This window comes from Pipistrellus kuhlii, unplaced genomic scaffold (assembly GCF_014108245.1).
Source record: "Pipistrellus kuhlii isolate mPipKuh1 unplaced genomic scaffold, mPipKuh1.p scaffold_m20_p_11, whole genome shotgun sequence".
NCBI classification, from domain to species: Eukaryota; Metazoa; Chordata; class Mammalia; order Chiroptera; family Vespertilionidae; genus Pipistrellus; species Pipistrellus kuhlii.
Genome location: NW_023425416.1, coordinates 49,439,274 through 49,453,359, shown reverse-complemented (window position 1 = coordinate 49,453,359; position 14,086 = coordinate 49,439,274). Strand labels below are relative to the sequence as shown.

General features: G+C 50.5%; 1 protein-coding gene across 2 annotated transcripts in view; it reads right to left on the bottom strand.

Annotated features, from left to right (window-relative positions):
* CNTN6 (contactin 6) overlaps nt 1-14,086 on the bottom strand; it is a 123,411-nt gene that overhangs the window by 66,035 nt on the left and 43,290 nt on the right. Inside the window, exons 4-6 of one of the 2 annotated variants that reach the window (XM_036432111.2) lie at nt 9,904-9,999; nt 2,399-2,602; nt 110-212 (exon numbers count right to left, since the gene is read on the bottom strand). In XM_036432111.2, coding sequence (XP_036288004.1) covers nt 110-212; nt 2,399-2,602; nt 9,904-9,999 — 403 coding nt within the window. Of the gene's footprint in view, nt 1-109; nt 213-2,398; nt 2,603-9,903; nt 10,000-14,086 lie in introns of those variants that run through there. The other variant, XM_036432116.2, reaches the window with a different exon arrangement.

Below are 14,086 nucleotides of genomic sequence, written 5' to 3'. Positions count from 1 at the left end.
AATCTGCTTGGTAATTTACCTCCAAGCAATGTTTGAAGCACAAAAAGTTTTGTGCTTTTTTTTCCTCTTTTTAATTAAAACACCAGGAAACAAAACAAAACAACCTTACTTTCCAAGGGCGAAGCATTCCAGTTTTACGGACGAGTCCTTGGTGGCTTGCACAGTGTCGGGAAGGCGCACTTCCATCTTTGGTTCGTATTCCCCCATCACACCTGTGAAACATCAAAAGAGCTAGCAGCGTTCTGGAGAACGGAAAACAGGAGTGTCCCATGAAGTCCATGCTTCAGTAACCAGATTCAGGTGTCTTGTCCTTCAATTAACAATACTTGGCTATACTTTCATGACTGACAGGGAGCAAGAGAAAGTCATGATACCGTTTCAGTGGTTCGGCATCTCCCCTCCCCTGAAAAGCAAATGTCCAGGACGTGGAAGTGTCAGAAAAGAGCCACCCACTTCCCTGGGTCCCACATGAGCATCGTTAGAATGAATGTGACCGACAGAGAACTGAACACAGCATCCGCCATGCTCCCGGGTTACCAAGATGTCTCTCTCAGCGAGGCTCCACTCTGCCTCTTTTGCTGGGACTCCCGGGGACCAGGTTGGCTCAGGAATAAGGAAATTGTCAGCTAACAAAGTGAGAGGTCTGAGGCAGCAGCCCTTAATCCAAAAGTATCAGCATTTCCCCAACAAAACCTGTTCAGTGATCACGCTAGTTGGGATAAACAGAGATATACATATTCTTATGTCACTTTATTAAGCATTTACTGCTCAATAGCTTTGCTATACACAAATAAGAGTGTGTTTGCTTTGATAGCTTTTGAATGTCCAGTGAGGCGTTGTGGGCATGGGCTAGGCTGAGCGTGAGACCGCGGTCTGGTGGTTGTGAATGTGCCAGCTGCCAGGTGAGCTGGGACCAGCAGCAACGTGTCTCCACTCTACCCTCCTTGGCTTCATTCATTTAACCGAAGATACACAGAGGTTCTTTAAGAGTTTGGTTATTGTTTCACTGGAGTGACGGGTTCCTAAAATAAGCAGGTATTGGTGGCCAGATCAGTTGCGCCAAAGGCAAAAATTACAAAACACGTGGAAATGGAAATACCTCATTTGTAAGGTCTTGATCGTTCTGAACATTCATAAGGGTTATGAGTAGAGTATTGTGTCATTCCCCTGAATGGGGAAGGGTGTCACAGTTTCCATTCTCTTGACATCTGACATTTCTTGAGTGACAACTTTTATGATACACAATGCTCCTGATCTTGTTATCAAGAATGTGTTGATGGGAGAGAGGGGTAGGAGAAGAAGGGGAGTATGAAGGAGAGAAGCAGAAACAAAGGGAAACAGAAAAAAGGGGGGTGGGGAGGGAAGAAACAGTAGAATTTCTATGCATGTTGTTGACCTTAAGCTCCTCCCTCCAGGATCGGGGCGCTCCCTGAAGGGAGACATTGGGCTCACGGATAAATCTAGTGGCTGCTACGTTCTGAATGGAGACCACGCAAACCTGTTGGGTGGCCAGTGATTAGAAAAGATCTCTCATGAGAACTCCCTGAGTGCAGCCAGTTTCATCACCAGGTGGCCACCATTAGCATTATCTTCTTGCTTTTGCTAAACTCCTCTGAGAGGAGATAAACTCTGTCAATTCCAGAATCTGAACATAAAATGCGCCAGCCGACTTTCTGTGGGCACCTCTCCCACTGTGCATGTTTAATTAAAGAGTCTGCTGGGGATTTTTCTACTTGGATGACTTCCTTACGCTTTCTGTCCTCTCCGTCTTGCACCGGCAATGACTTGATTAAGCTACACAGCTCATCTGCAGTGTGTTTCTGGGCAGACAAGAGTTAGCATGCGTCTGGCTTCTCATTCCTCTTTGCAATGCTCATGACTAATGTTGGCTCTCTCTCTTCCCCGGGTTGTGAATTTCCCCCCGTTCTGTCAGTCAGGTGACTAAAGGGTGAACAAAAGAGACAAAGATGGAAAGGCAAGGCACCAGAGGAAAGCTGTGGCCCATGTTCATTAAAAATACAACAATTCAATGAATAAGTTTGGCAGTATGCATGCGTGCACATACACCCCTACTCCCCAATAGCATTTTTTGACAAAATACTTCCTAAGCAAAGCAAAGCAGATCAATTCCAGTGCCCGAGAAGAGATGGCATTGTCTACCCAGAATCATGTACTTGGCATTACTGGGTGAGTTTCAGAATATTTCTGTTATGTTTATGATGGCCAACATATTTGTGAATGGACTCTGCACTCCTAGATGGTGTGGCTACTCTGAACCAGAGGGCAGCGGGGCGCTCACAGACCTCCCAGGCTTAACCCCAGACCGAGCACACACACACACACACACACACACACACACACACACACACACACCCGCCAAGAGAACTCATCCCCTTACCATCAGGCCGCTGCACCAGTGGTGTGGGTGGGCCTCGCACACTTCTCCGTGCTTCTCTGTTTGTTACGAAGCAGGTGTAGTTGCCCACATCGGACGGTTCCACTTTGGCGATGTACAGGTTGCCTGTCTCCTGAGAAACAAATCTCCTGTTGTCCTCTTGGACGTGCAAAGGGTTGTCGTTGAAGGTCCACGCGTAAGATAAATCTGGAAAACAGGAAAAAGACCTCGTGTCCTTACCAGGTTCCTCCTCCTCTGGAAGTTCGGTGCCCTGTTTATCCATGATGAGAATAAGTTCTCGCCCCTGTTTGTCCAGAGTGTGTCTGTAGTCTTGGAGTAATGGTAAAATTCTCTCATATTCAGATGTAGCCCGGTTTGGGTGCTACATTCTCTGGCCATCCTGCCCATGATGGCCGGAAGGCAAAGGCAGGATCTGGAGCGGGCGGGGATGTCAGAGTGCTGTCTGACTCCTAGAATGAGGAAGATCCATAGAAAGGTCAGAGTCGCTGAACTGGGAGCAGTGAGCTCTCCATCATCACTGGTGGCCAAGCAGAGGGCGGACTAGCATCGCTTGAGATGTTGCAAGATTTCTCTTTGCAGAGGTCAGAAGTGGGGAGGTGGAACCCATGTTTCTGTGAATGGCCTACTCTGCCTTCCGCATTCCTTTGATCTCCCTAAGAGTCTGTGTTTCGCCAAGAATGAACAAATGCAATTCACTTCTTTTTTTTTTTTTTAATATATTTTATTGATTTTTCACAGAGAGGAAGAGAGAGGGATAGAGAGTTAGAAACGTCGATGAGAGAGTATCATCGATCATACTGGGGATGTGCCCGCAACCAAAGTACATGCCCTTGACCGGAATCGAACCTGGGACCTTTCAGTCCACAGCCCGACACTTTATCCACTGAGCCAAACCAGTCCCGGCTCACTTCTTATTTTTTTAAAACATGCTCTGGAGTTCTCGTCCATTCCCAGTTACCAAGTGTTTTCTTCTGCGAGTCCCTCCCGGTGTCCTTCATCATCTGAAGGGGTCTCTTGTCTCTAAGTTTCTTTACCAATGCCCTCTGCTGCCTCACGTCCATGCCTCTTGCTCCGTCTCCACCAAAAAGGTGTTCCAGGGATTTTGTTGGAAACCACAGAGCCATTTAGATCATCAACTTTTCTTCAACATAAAGAGGAGGACAAATGCAGTTCACATTCCCCAGGTTTCAAGGGCTCCTCATCTTTTGAACTTTTTATGGAACAAAGGTTCTCTTTTGTGGAACAAAGATGCTCTTGAGCCAGTGTCCAGGCCATGTTGAGCTGAGGGGTCTAAGATCAGTGCCGCCGTGTGAGAGAAACCAGCGCCCGCTCTCTGAAAGCCAAGGTCACCCCTTTCCCATCACAGAAATGACAGGTTGCCTCTTCTTGTGCCTCCAAATCTTTATTTCCTATACCCTGTAATCTTGGGATCTGAGGCCATAATTCCCATTTCTCCCTTGGGATTTCACTGTTACTTTAGCTGCTAAAACGTTTCAACCTGTTTCTGTTTGCAGTATGTCCTTCAAGATCAGAACTTGTAGGAGCTCCTGCAACAATGTGGCCCAGGAATAGGGACGATTCCATAAGAATAATAACCACAAAAAGAGCTCTCTCATTGCATTCCTGTTTCATCATCCTGAGGATGTGTGCTGTGAGGCTGCTGCCATTGCTCCCCTATAATGAAGGGGTGTGGATGTCGCATTATTGATACAAGGACCAGAACCTAGATCCTTCAGAAGCCACATCCTTTGCTCCCTCCTCCAGTACCACCTTTCTTCTTCTCTTTGTTCCTTCAAGATTCTCAATGCTTGCCATAGCTACCCTCCTCACACTCAGGCTTCTTTCAAACCCCCAAGCTCAGGGCATACCCAGCCCTTCTCATATGTGGGACGGCTATTCCTTACCTCCTACTCCTCCCCCTCAACACTGCCTGCCCTGAGCTCAGCGTCTCAGAATCTGGTGGGATCGAAGGTTAACCTGTCACTCAAAATGTCTATAGCCAGTATTAGCAGGGAATGGAGCACACCTGTGAAACTCCTAACAACTAATTCTCTCCAAAATGGCCAGTGTAGAGCAGAGATTCTAAAACTTGAGTGTGCCTCAGAATGGCCAGGGGGAGTTGGTAAAACCCAGACTTCTGTGTCCCGCCCCTGAAGGCTGGGTCAGTGGGAGGAGTCAGAGTGCTAGGTTGGATCAAATGATTGCAAGGATAACCCTCCACTGGGACCTGATCTTTAGCCCACTTCACAACCCACATTCCCTTTCGCTTAGACCACATTCCACTCGCTAAGACCAGCACCTTTCCCTTCAGAGCTCACCCAGAGAATTCTCTGCCACAAACACCCGCCGAGGGACCTTTAAAATCTCTGACTCCCTGTCCCTGGGGGTTGTCGCCGTTTGGGGGCTCAGTCCACATGGTCTCCAGATAACCTACCAAACTCATAACTCTTTACCCCTCTTGGCCTCCTGCGTTCCTGCTCTGGGACCCTGACAGATAATTCCACTGCTGGCAATCCCAGGTGCTGCTGGCCTGGGCCCAGGTCTCCACGTTGAAAACTGTCTACATCAAGGTCAAACCCCATCTCTGCTGCAGGAGCGCACCCGGAGGGAAGCCCTGGAACTTGGGGAGAAGGGGGTCTCCGTGGTCCTGCCTCCGGGAGCTGTGGGGCCTGGAGAAGAGCGTGCTCTCAATACAGAGGTTCAGGGCTGGCTGGGATGGAGGCGGCCTGAGAGGTCTCCCCGGCCTCCTGTTCCCGGTGAGCAGGCAGGGGGCGATGACAGTGCCCTCGGCAGCTGCCACCCAGGGGCCCTTGCTGCTGCAGTGATGGCTGATCCTGTCACACGGTCCCTCCCCCGCTGACTCTGCCTTCAGGGGCCCTCATCTGCTTGGTTTCATCAGCAGCCACTGCGCTTAATCTGTCTATTTTTTAATAGGGCAAGAAAAAAAAAAAAAAAAAAAAAAAAAACCTCTGCAAATTGGAAGTTTAAAACCCTTCCCATTTGGCTTTCCTTAATTAAATGCATAATTCATGAGCCACTTTATTTGAAACGGTTGCATTTTTAAATATTTCCCCTCCACACACCCCCCCCCCACCCACACACACATATACACACACACACATTCTCGCCATCCCTCTGTTATTAATGGCCCCGGGCCTGTACAGGGGTGACTCAGCAGTGACAGTGGAGCCTGTTGGTGATCAGTGAACAGCGTCCCCAACAAAACCCTCCACACTGTTATGCTTTGAAATGGCAGCTCCGCAGGAGGCAGTTGCGGCTCCTCCCTGGCTGCTCTCTCAAGCATGCACAGATCCTGTTTTCCCTAGCACCAGGGTGTTTTGACATCCTGTACAGCCTTATATCTTGTACTGTGATATTTAAAACGCAAACACGCAAGATATGTGCAATTATACCCATTACCGGGGACACGGTTTTTATTAGCGAGGAAGCGTGGCGGGCAAAAGCGACCAAGAAGGAGCAGCGCTGGCCCCGTGGCCTGCTCCTTGCTGCAGAAAATAAGCCAGTCAACACTTGGGGGCACAGCGATCGGATTCAGCGGAACCCGCGCCCCCTCCCTTTGGAATATTCCAGAATGAATGTACTGTACCGCAAACCTTGTGCATTGCTCCGGGGTTGGGCGTGACAGGCTCTTGGCGGTCCATCACAGCGATGCTAGCTCAGGGGGCAAAGACCTCATCTGAGAGAAAGAATTCCTCTTCTGGGCTGAAGTCGTTAATGTCGGTGCTAAACCAGGAAACGGCTGCACCTTTACGACCACTTCGATCGGAGTCTCCATTTGTTCCGTGGTTACTGCTGGGCAGTAACTCCTGGGCTTCACCGCTGGATGCACGGCCTCCTGGCTGCAGTGGAGACGGCGCTGTGCGGTCCAGAGCGGACTGTGGTTAAGGCTAAGGCCTCTGAGTCCAGGTTCCAGAGGCCCGTTTGGGTGCTGGCTGGTCCTACTGGGCAGGAAGGACAACTCAGCCAGATTCTGGGCTGCTGGGAAGCTCTGACCTGAGGAGGAAGAGGCCGGTCCTGGGTTCCGGAAGGCAGGCCCTTGCTCTGGGGAGGTCACTCCAGTGATGTGAGGGGGGCTCTGACAGGTGCTTCCAGCAGGGGTGATGTTTCCACCAGGAAACACTCAGCAATGTTTTTAACATCTCTCACTCCTGCTCTGGAGACTGGGAGTGACTAGGACATCGAGTGGGTAGTGGCCAGAGAGGCTGCTGAGGGCCCACAGGTTCAGCCCAGCCCCCACTGCGGGGTTACCACCCCCTAGTGGTCAACAGTGGCGTGTGGAGAAAGCCTGGGCTCTGGTGATCCAGCCGACATGTTTCTCTTCCTTCTGGAAGCCTTTCTTGGCACAGCTCCCTTTTCCACAGCGGTGAGAAAGGGAAAGGAAGGATAAGGCGCTGTTTTAAATGAGTCACTGACAGACACCCCCGGGCTCTCGGCGAGTCTGGAGGTGTGAGCTGGGATGAGCAATGAGGTCTATGTGCGAGACGGTGCCTCTCCCAGCCCCCGGCATCGCTTGACGTCAGAAAGCCCGGGTTGTAATCTTGCCTTATTTAAGGACTGAAAAACGATGTCCTTGGTTCATGGAGTCTCAGTTTCCTCATTTAAACTTAATAATTATGAACCATTGGAATAGTGGAATGAGGAACTAAAAGCAATGACCTTCTAGAGCTTGCTCATGGGAACCATTGGCAGCTATTTTGATGATGATGATGATGAAGAATACTTTCTCCCTCCCTCTAAGGTAGGGGTGTCGAACTCAATCAGAGAAGGGGCCAAAATCTAAAATCCAGCCTAAATCGCGGGCCGAATGGTTTACTGAACAGTCATAAACTGTCATTGTGATGGAAATGCAGCGGAGTGCAGTGATGACAGCGCGGTGCGGGCCACATTGCAAGGCTTGGCAGGACGGATTTGGCCCGCGGGCCTTGTGTTTGACACATGTGCTCTAAGGAAATGATGACTACTTGTATAAGTTGGGTCAAAAGGTGTCTGTCACTACCCCTCAGTTCTGAATGGGAGAGCTCTACACAGTCCACGCTCCCTGCCTTGACAACACCAGGAAGCCCAGGGCTGTCCCTGAGTCGTGGCTGAAACTCCTTCAGTTCCCGGGTGAGGCCAACATCATGTACGTGTGAAGTCCTGCTCCTGCCTTACAGAGGACACGGTGGCATCTGGTACCGGGCAAGCTTGCCATCAGGTGCATGCCCAGGGCTCAGCCACTCAGCTCTCAGCCATCTTCTAAGGTCATCTGGGCAGGTCTGAGGTTTGGTCTCACGGCTTTGCGAGAGGGCGCCGTACCCAGGAAGCTTGGCCTGCGTCCAAGGTCAACATGTTCTCTAACGTCCTGGGGGACGAGGTGGGAGGAGAGGCCTCTTGCTGGGCTGCCTTTTTAAATGGTGACATTGACTTACGCACAGTTTACATGCCTGTTCTCCTTCTTTAAACAAAGTTGAAAATAATCTTCGATTCCTCCAAGACTCTGGCCAGAGTCAGAGCCCAAAGAGACCTGGGAGACAGATGTGAGGAACAGATGTGATGTCCGTGTCCTGTCACCTTCGACTATGGTCCTGGGAAACGTGCTCCTGCGGTTAGAGTGCAGCGCCATCGGAGTTCTGCGTGCTCTGGAATAATGTTATTTCACCCCAGACAGCCTTAAAGACATTGTACGCGTCCCATGATATTTCCGGTGAGTGGACTGCCGCACGACTCAGTGATAATATTGAATTAAAACACTGTCAAGTTGTAATTAATTTCCTCTCCCTTTTATATCTACATTCCATTAGACTCCCTTAAGAATGGAAATGATGGGGGAATCGCTTCAAGATTTTAAAGAAACACAATACGATTTGGTTTCATAGTTGGGGGAGAGTTGCCTTCATTTCATTTTAAATATCAGCCCCATCTGTTCCAGAGTGAACCCGCTGTTGGCCAGGCAGGTGGTCAGAGGCAGGTGGCGGGGACCTGCTGGGGCTGGTGCTGGGCAGGCAGATCAGACGCTCGGCCTCGCTGACCTTGGAACAGGTACCTGCCCCCCCTCTGCCTCGGAATTCTCATCTGCAGAACAAGAAGTCTCCCCATCTCCTGAAGCGGCAGCGGGAATGCCAGGAGGTCGTACCTGGGCAGTGTTGGTAGCTGTGCTGTGAGGACTCGCTGCTGTTCTTGCACCAACTCACACCCTCAGCACGACCCAGGCTGTCCGAATGAGGTGACCCCAAGGCATCTTTAAATGCCTCCTCGGGGCTCACTGGGGCTTGAGAATCTACCACGTCGTGTAGAGTTTGTGAAAATGCAAACTCGGCGGAGGCAGAATCAGTGGGTGGCTTAGGTCGCTGGGATCCCTTCCAGATAGAGACTGGCATTTCCTGCTTCAGTGCCGTTGCTGGAAGATGCTCGGATGCCATCCAACTCGGGCTGCCAGTGGCGGGGAACGCTCCTCTCCCAGCAGCGACTGTGATGTGGCCAAAAGGACTGTGGGGATGTGCTTCTCCAGGGAGCCCACTAAGCAACATGACTTAACCACCCCAGCTTTCAGTCTTGAACGAAGCGCTGGTCCTTGCACTAATCAACTGGTGCTTGTGAGCTCGCTTACCATTTGCAACAGCGCTGCCGGGGCGATGCCAGTTACAGAACCTGCTCTACCGCGGAGAGAGCTGAGCCTGAAGAGGGGGGCGTAATGGTCCCTGTGGGGCGGGGGACAGGCAGCAGATCACAGTGAGGCTCCCTGCTCCCACTGGGCTCCTGCTGCCTCTTAAGGACCGATTTGCTGAGTGGCTGCTTAAATCGTTATGTTCAAAGGACAGATTCGGATGAGGACTGTTTGGATGCGGGAGAACGACGTTGAAAGGAGTCAAGGTTACGGTAGGGGCAGAAAGAGAATACTGGGGGCCAGCTATAATTGTAAGAAATGTCAATCCTGTTCTGTGAACTGGGGTTGTTTTGTTCTGATTGAAGAAGGCAGATTCTCACCTGGCTGGCAGGGACTGGGAGCTCACCTGGAAATGCAGCCCATCTTCCCACCAGGGACCTGCCTGTTATCATGGAAAGATTAACAATCTTGTTGCAGAAACCATAGCTACCAGCCCTTTGGAGGCCCCCAGCCTTTGCATACCTGTAGGTCTTTGCAAATCCCCAGGCCCTATGACCTGTAAACTGCCCATGTGGCCTATGCTTTGCCTACTTCCCCAAGTAATCCCTGTCCTTGTACCCAATGTAAGCAGCTGGCTTATGGGGAGAGGCAGGGCAGATGCTTGTGGGTGACCTGCTGCTCTCCCATGCTGCCGGCAGGACTGCAATAAACACTCACATAGGATTCAACCCTGTCTCTTCTGAATTGGCTCCAGTAGGACAGGCAGCACAGACCCACTGACTGTCCGGTTATAGTCCCTTTGGGTTGAGGAAGGGCTACCACATCAGACTCCAGGACCTGACGTGGCCAAGTGGACGGTGGGACCCTGGTCACCCCGCCGTACCTCCGAAGTGTGGGGGTGGCCTGCAGAGGAGCACCACGCCTTGGCCTTCTCGGACGGACACCGCACTTCTCGTTTTGGTCTCAAAGTCTTCGATATCTTGGAAAAGAAAGAACACGTTAGAATTAGTTATCTTGTAGAAAGAAAGAAAAAGGCATTATAAGGAAGAATCTTAAACTACTTTTTATTATTAACATAACTAACGAATGCTCCTCGTTGACGGACCAGCAGATTTCATTGATGATCGAGTTAAGTGCTCTGATTGAAGAGTCAACAAGAAACAGGTGGATTGACTTCACTCACTGTCTGTTCACTCCATTCTCCCTGGCAGCCAGGAGCCCAGCGGAAAGGAGGTGAGACTTGGGAGGAAGAACAAGGGTTTGGGGGGTGAGGGTGCTCCACATGGTCAAGGGAAGGACATGATGATCCAGACCAGACATGGGGGATGTCCTTGAAAGCCCAGGAAAGTGGTGAGCAGTGCCCTTGGGAGGCTGCATTGTGAGGAAGGAGAAACCTAGACAAAAGCTGTCCCTGCTGATACACCATGGACCACAGAGGCACGTGCTAGGTGGATGGCATCATTTTTTGCAGTAGTTTCAAATTTCTCAGTGAAACCAGCAGGAGTGTTGGGTGGGTCATTTGAGGAGACTGGAGGTGCAATAAGTAGACCTGCTTAGCAGAGCTGTTATGGGGATTAAAATGTTTAATTTTTTCTGGAATCAGCAGGGAATAGAGTAAGTACTTCATACCTCAATATGCAATAGCAGCTTTGATTATGGCATACCCAGTCATTATATTTTTCTCTAACTGATACGAACCTCAGATGCACAAATCCACAGATACAGGCAAAACAGCACACTTCAGTTCCAATAAGACATTTTGTAGGTGAGTGATTCCATTGGAAGAACCCACACTGTTTGTCTCTCTTAAAATATTATTTCCCAAGTAAGTGTTCTTTCTGTACACTTTGCTTTCTATTCATGGAAAATAAAAGAGTTGGTCCGGCCAGTGTGGCTCAGTGGTTGAGCATCCACCTATGAACCAGGAGATCATGGTTCTCTTCCAGGTCAGGGCACATACATGGGTTGCAGGCTCGATCTCTAGGTGGTGTGCAGGAGGCAGCCAATCCTGATTCTCTCTCATCATTAATGTTTCTATCTGTCTTTCCTTCTCCCTTTTTCTCTGAAATCAATGAGAATGTATTTAAGAAGTAAGAGTTTGGTGAAATAGATGCAGTAGTTCTGATTTTGTGAATTTAATAACTCTTACCTGTACTCTACTTTTAATAATAAACGTACTTGACCAGAGGGACTCCATTCCCCTCACCTATGCTCCCCGCAGTCCCACCTGCTCTTCACCCATTGCCACTTGGGTCCCCCTAACTGAGGACCAGGCTTGCCTTGTGTGTGTCTTACAGAGGATTTCTAACCCAACATGCCTCTTTCTCCTTGGCCAGAGGACGCTAAGTAAGCCCACCTCCATCAGCACTGTGGCTGGAACTGCTGCCGTAACCTGGGAGTCCTCTGTGACTTGGGTCTCCATCCCTTCAAATGTCACCCAGTAAGAACTCGGCAAACAAACTGTATTTAAAATAAAAAAGCCAACACACTGAACTCTTGTTTCTATGTCTAGTAGTAATATAGGGAGGAATAGTAATGTCTTCTTTCTTACTCTCATCACGGGAAGGCTCTATGAAATTGTCATTCCTTCTTAATGGCCACAAGACCAAAAACTGTCACCGAGGAGCAATGAACAATTGGGTGATCCTAGGAAACAAAGAAGCTGTGCAGGGACCTTCCCTGGACATGGTCCCCACGCCCAGTCACATCCGTCATGCTCCCTGCTCATCGGAAGCCGGGAGTTTCGATGGTACCACCGATGCCACCATGTGTTGTGCCCACTTCCACCGGAACAGCATCCACCTGCACCTCCCTTCTTCGTGCCGCTGAGGGTTGCTGTGGGGTTTCTATTCGCTTCTCTCCAGAGTCCCGCAGGCCTGTGAGCTGTCAAACAGCCATTCGAAATGGGGCTAGTTTGCAGGTTTTTGTTAATAATTCAGATTTCAAAGCTGTTTAATGGCACACAGAACAGAGACAAGACATAATTTCGCATTGCCTCTGGGAGGGGCCGTTTCCTGTGGATGTGCTGCGAACAAGATCTATTTTAAGTGTCCGACCTGGTTTTCAGCTCCCTGCCCCGCCTCTGCCAGCAGGAAACATGGTGTCATTCAGATCATTCTGAGGTGAGGGCCACTGAGGTGGGCTGCCACGGGGCATCCAATGAAATTTCCTTTGCTCTGTACAGCGTTAAGGACTCTAAATAAAATATATATATATATATATATATATATATATATATATATATATACTGATATAATAGAGGAAGGGAGAGGGAGAGAGATAGAAACATCCATAAGGAGAGAGAATCATGGATCGGCTGCCTCCTGCCCGCCCCACACTGGGGATTGAGCCCACAACCCGGGCTTGAGCCCTGACCGGGAATCGAACCGTGATCTCCTGTTTCATACTCAGTGCTCCACCCCTGAGCCAAACTGGCTGGGCTAAGGACTGTAGATTTGCTCTTTTACAAAGGTCAGGCCAGAGGGAAGCAATAGTTTCTATTTTTGTTCTGTCCCTTTTTGGCTAAGAGAATACAGCTGAGGGTGAGCTCATTGATGGAGATGGTCTCAAACTCTGATCGGTGGGAAGATTTCCATCACCCCCAGGTGGCCTGCAGGCTGGCCTTGTGCTCAGGTGCAGGCCCTGCAGTGCTGTCCAAGTCCCCGATGGCCCAGGGGGCCCTTGCTCAGCTACCCAATGACCAGGGCTGAGGGCACCCTTGGTTTCTCTCTGGTTTGGGGGGAAGCCTTTGGAGGAAGCCTTTGGCCGGAGCAGAAGCAAAAGTGTAGTCGCAAACGGATCTCCTCTCCAAAAATCAGAGGAAGTGCCTGGCGAGGGCCCATGAAACGCTCTGTTCCAAATCACCGGGCCATCTGCTCTCTCTTGGCGCCAAGAGGTGCAGGGGAGGGACGGAAACCATGGAAATGGCCTTAACACGAAGCCCAAGCACTGCTGTGAACTGCGATGGCCAGTGGTAAGGCAAAACCATTTCCACAACCGCCACATGTGGGAATGAATCTCAGCATCATCCGAGGAGGGAGACTGAGTGTTCGCTGCGAAAGCCTGAGGACCACTTTGGAGGATGTGCTTGGCGCCAGCCTGACACCAGAAGGAGGCACAGGCCGGCCAACTCTCCCTCGTAAGCTGGGAGGAAGGCTCTGGGGACCCAGTTCACTGGCCCAAACCCAGAGGGTGGCCGCCCAGCAGCCGGGGTAGGAAGTGTGCCCATGCCAAGGAGGACACGGGACTCTTGAGCTGTGCAAATCTGCACCCTGCTCACCGGCCCTTCCTCTGTTTGCCAGTTTTGAATGGCTTTACGTATGTTTTAAATCTTTTCTTAAAAGATCAAGAATAACCACTCTGTGCCAGACGCTCCTGAGGAGCTCCTTTCATCCTCAGGGCAATGCTGGGACTCGGGTGCCACTGTCACATCCATCCAGCAGGAGAGACTGCGGCTCCCGAGGACCAGCAGCTGCCTGAAGGAGGACCACAGCCACTGCAGATCAGGGCAGGCGGAGTGGAAAGCCGCATCTGGGTCGGAGCTCGCAGCCAGTCCAGCTGCTGCCTGGCCCTCCGGCCGCACCAGAGAAAGCTGCTCCAGCTGTCACCCAGTGTCCGGAGGAACAAACCAAAATGCAGGAACTCAGGGCCTTTTCAGAGCTCCCTGCTGGGGAATGCTGCATTTTTAGGCTTTAGAAATAGCTGTTTCTGATCTCCTCATTCCCCCAAACCCCTGGTTTTCCCTCTCCAGGTGTGTTTCTCAGTTTATCCTGCAACCTGGCATCTGTGTGGACAAGGTAGTCAGTCTCTTAAGTTAAAAAAAAAATTATGAGAAGAAGGGAGAGGGAGCGAGAGAGAGAAAATCAATGACAGAGAATCATTGATCGGCTGCCTCCTTCACGCCCCCTACTGGGGATTGAGCCAGTAACCTGGGCATGTGCCCTGACCAGGAATGGAACTATGACTCCCTGGTTCATAGGTCAATGCTCAACCACTGGGCCTCATCTCTCAACCTGACCAACCTACAGAGACTCTCCCCCCAAGACACACACACACACACACACACA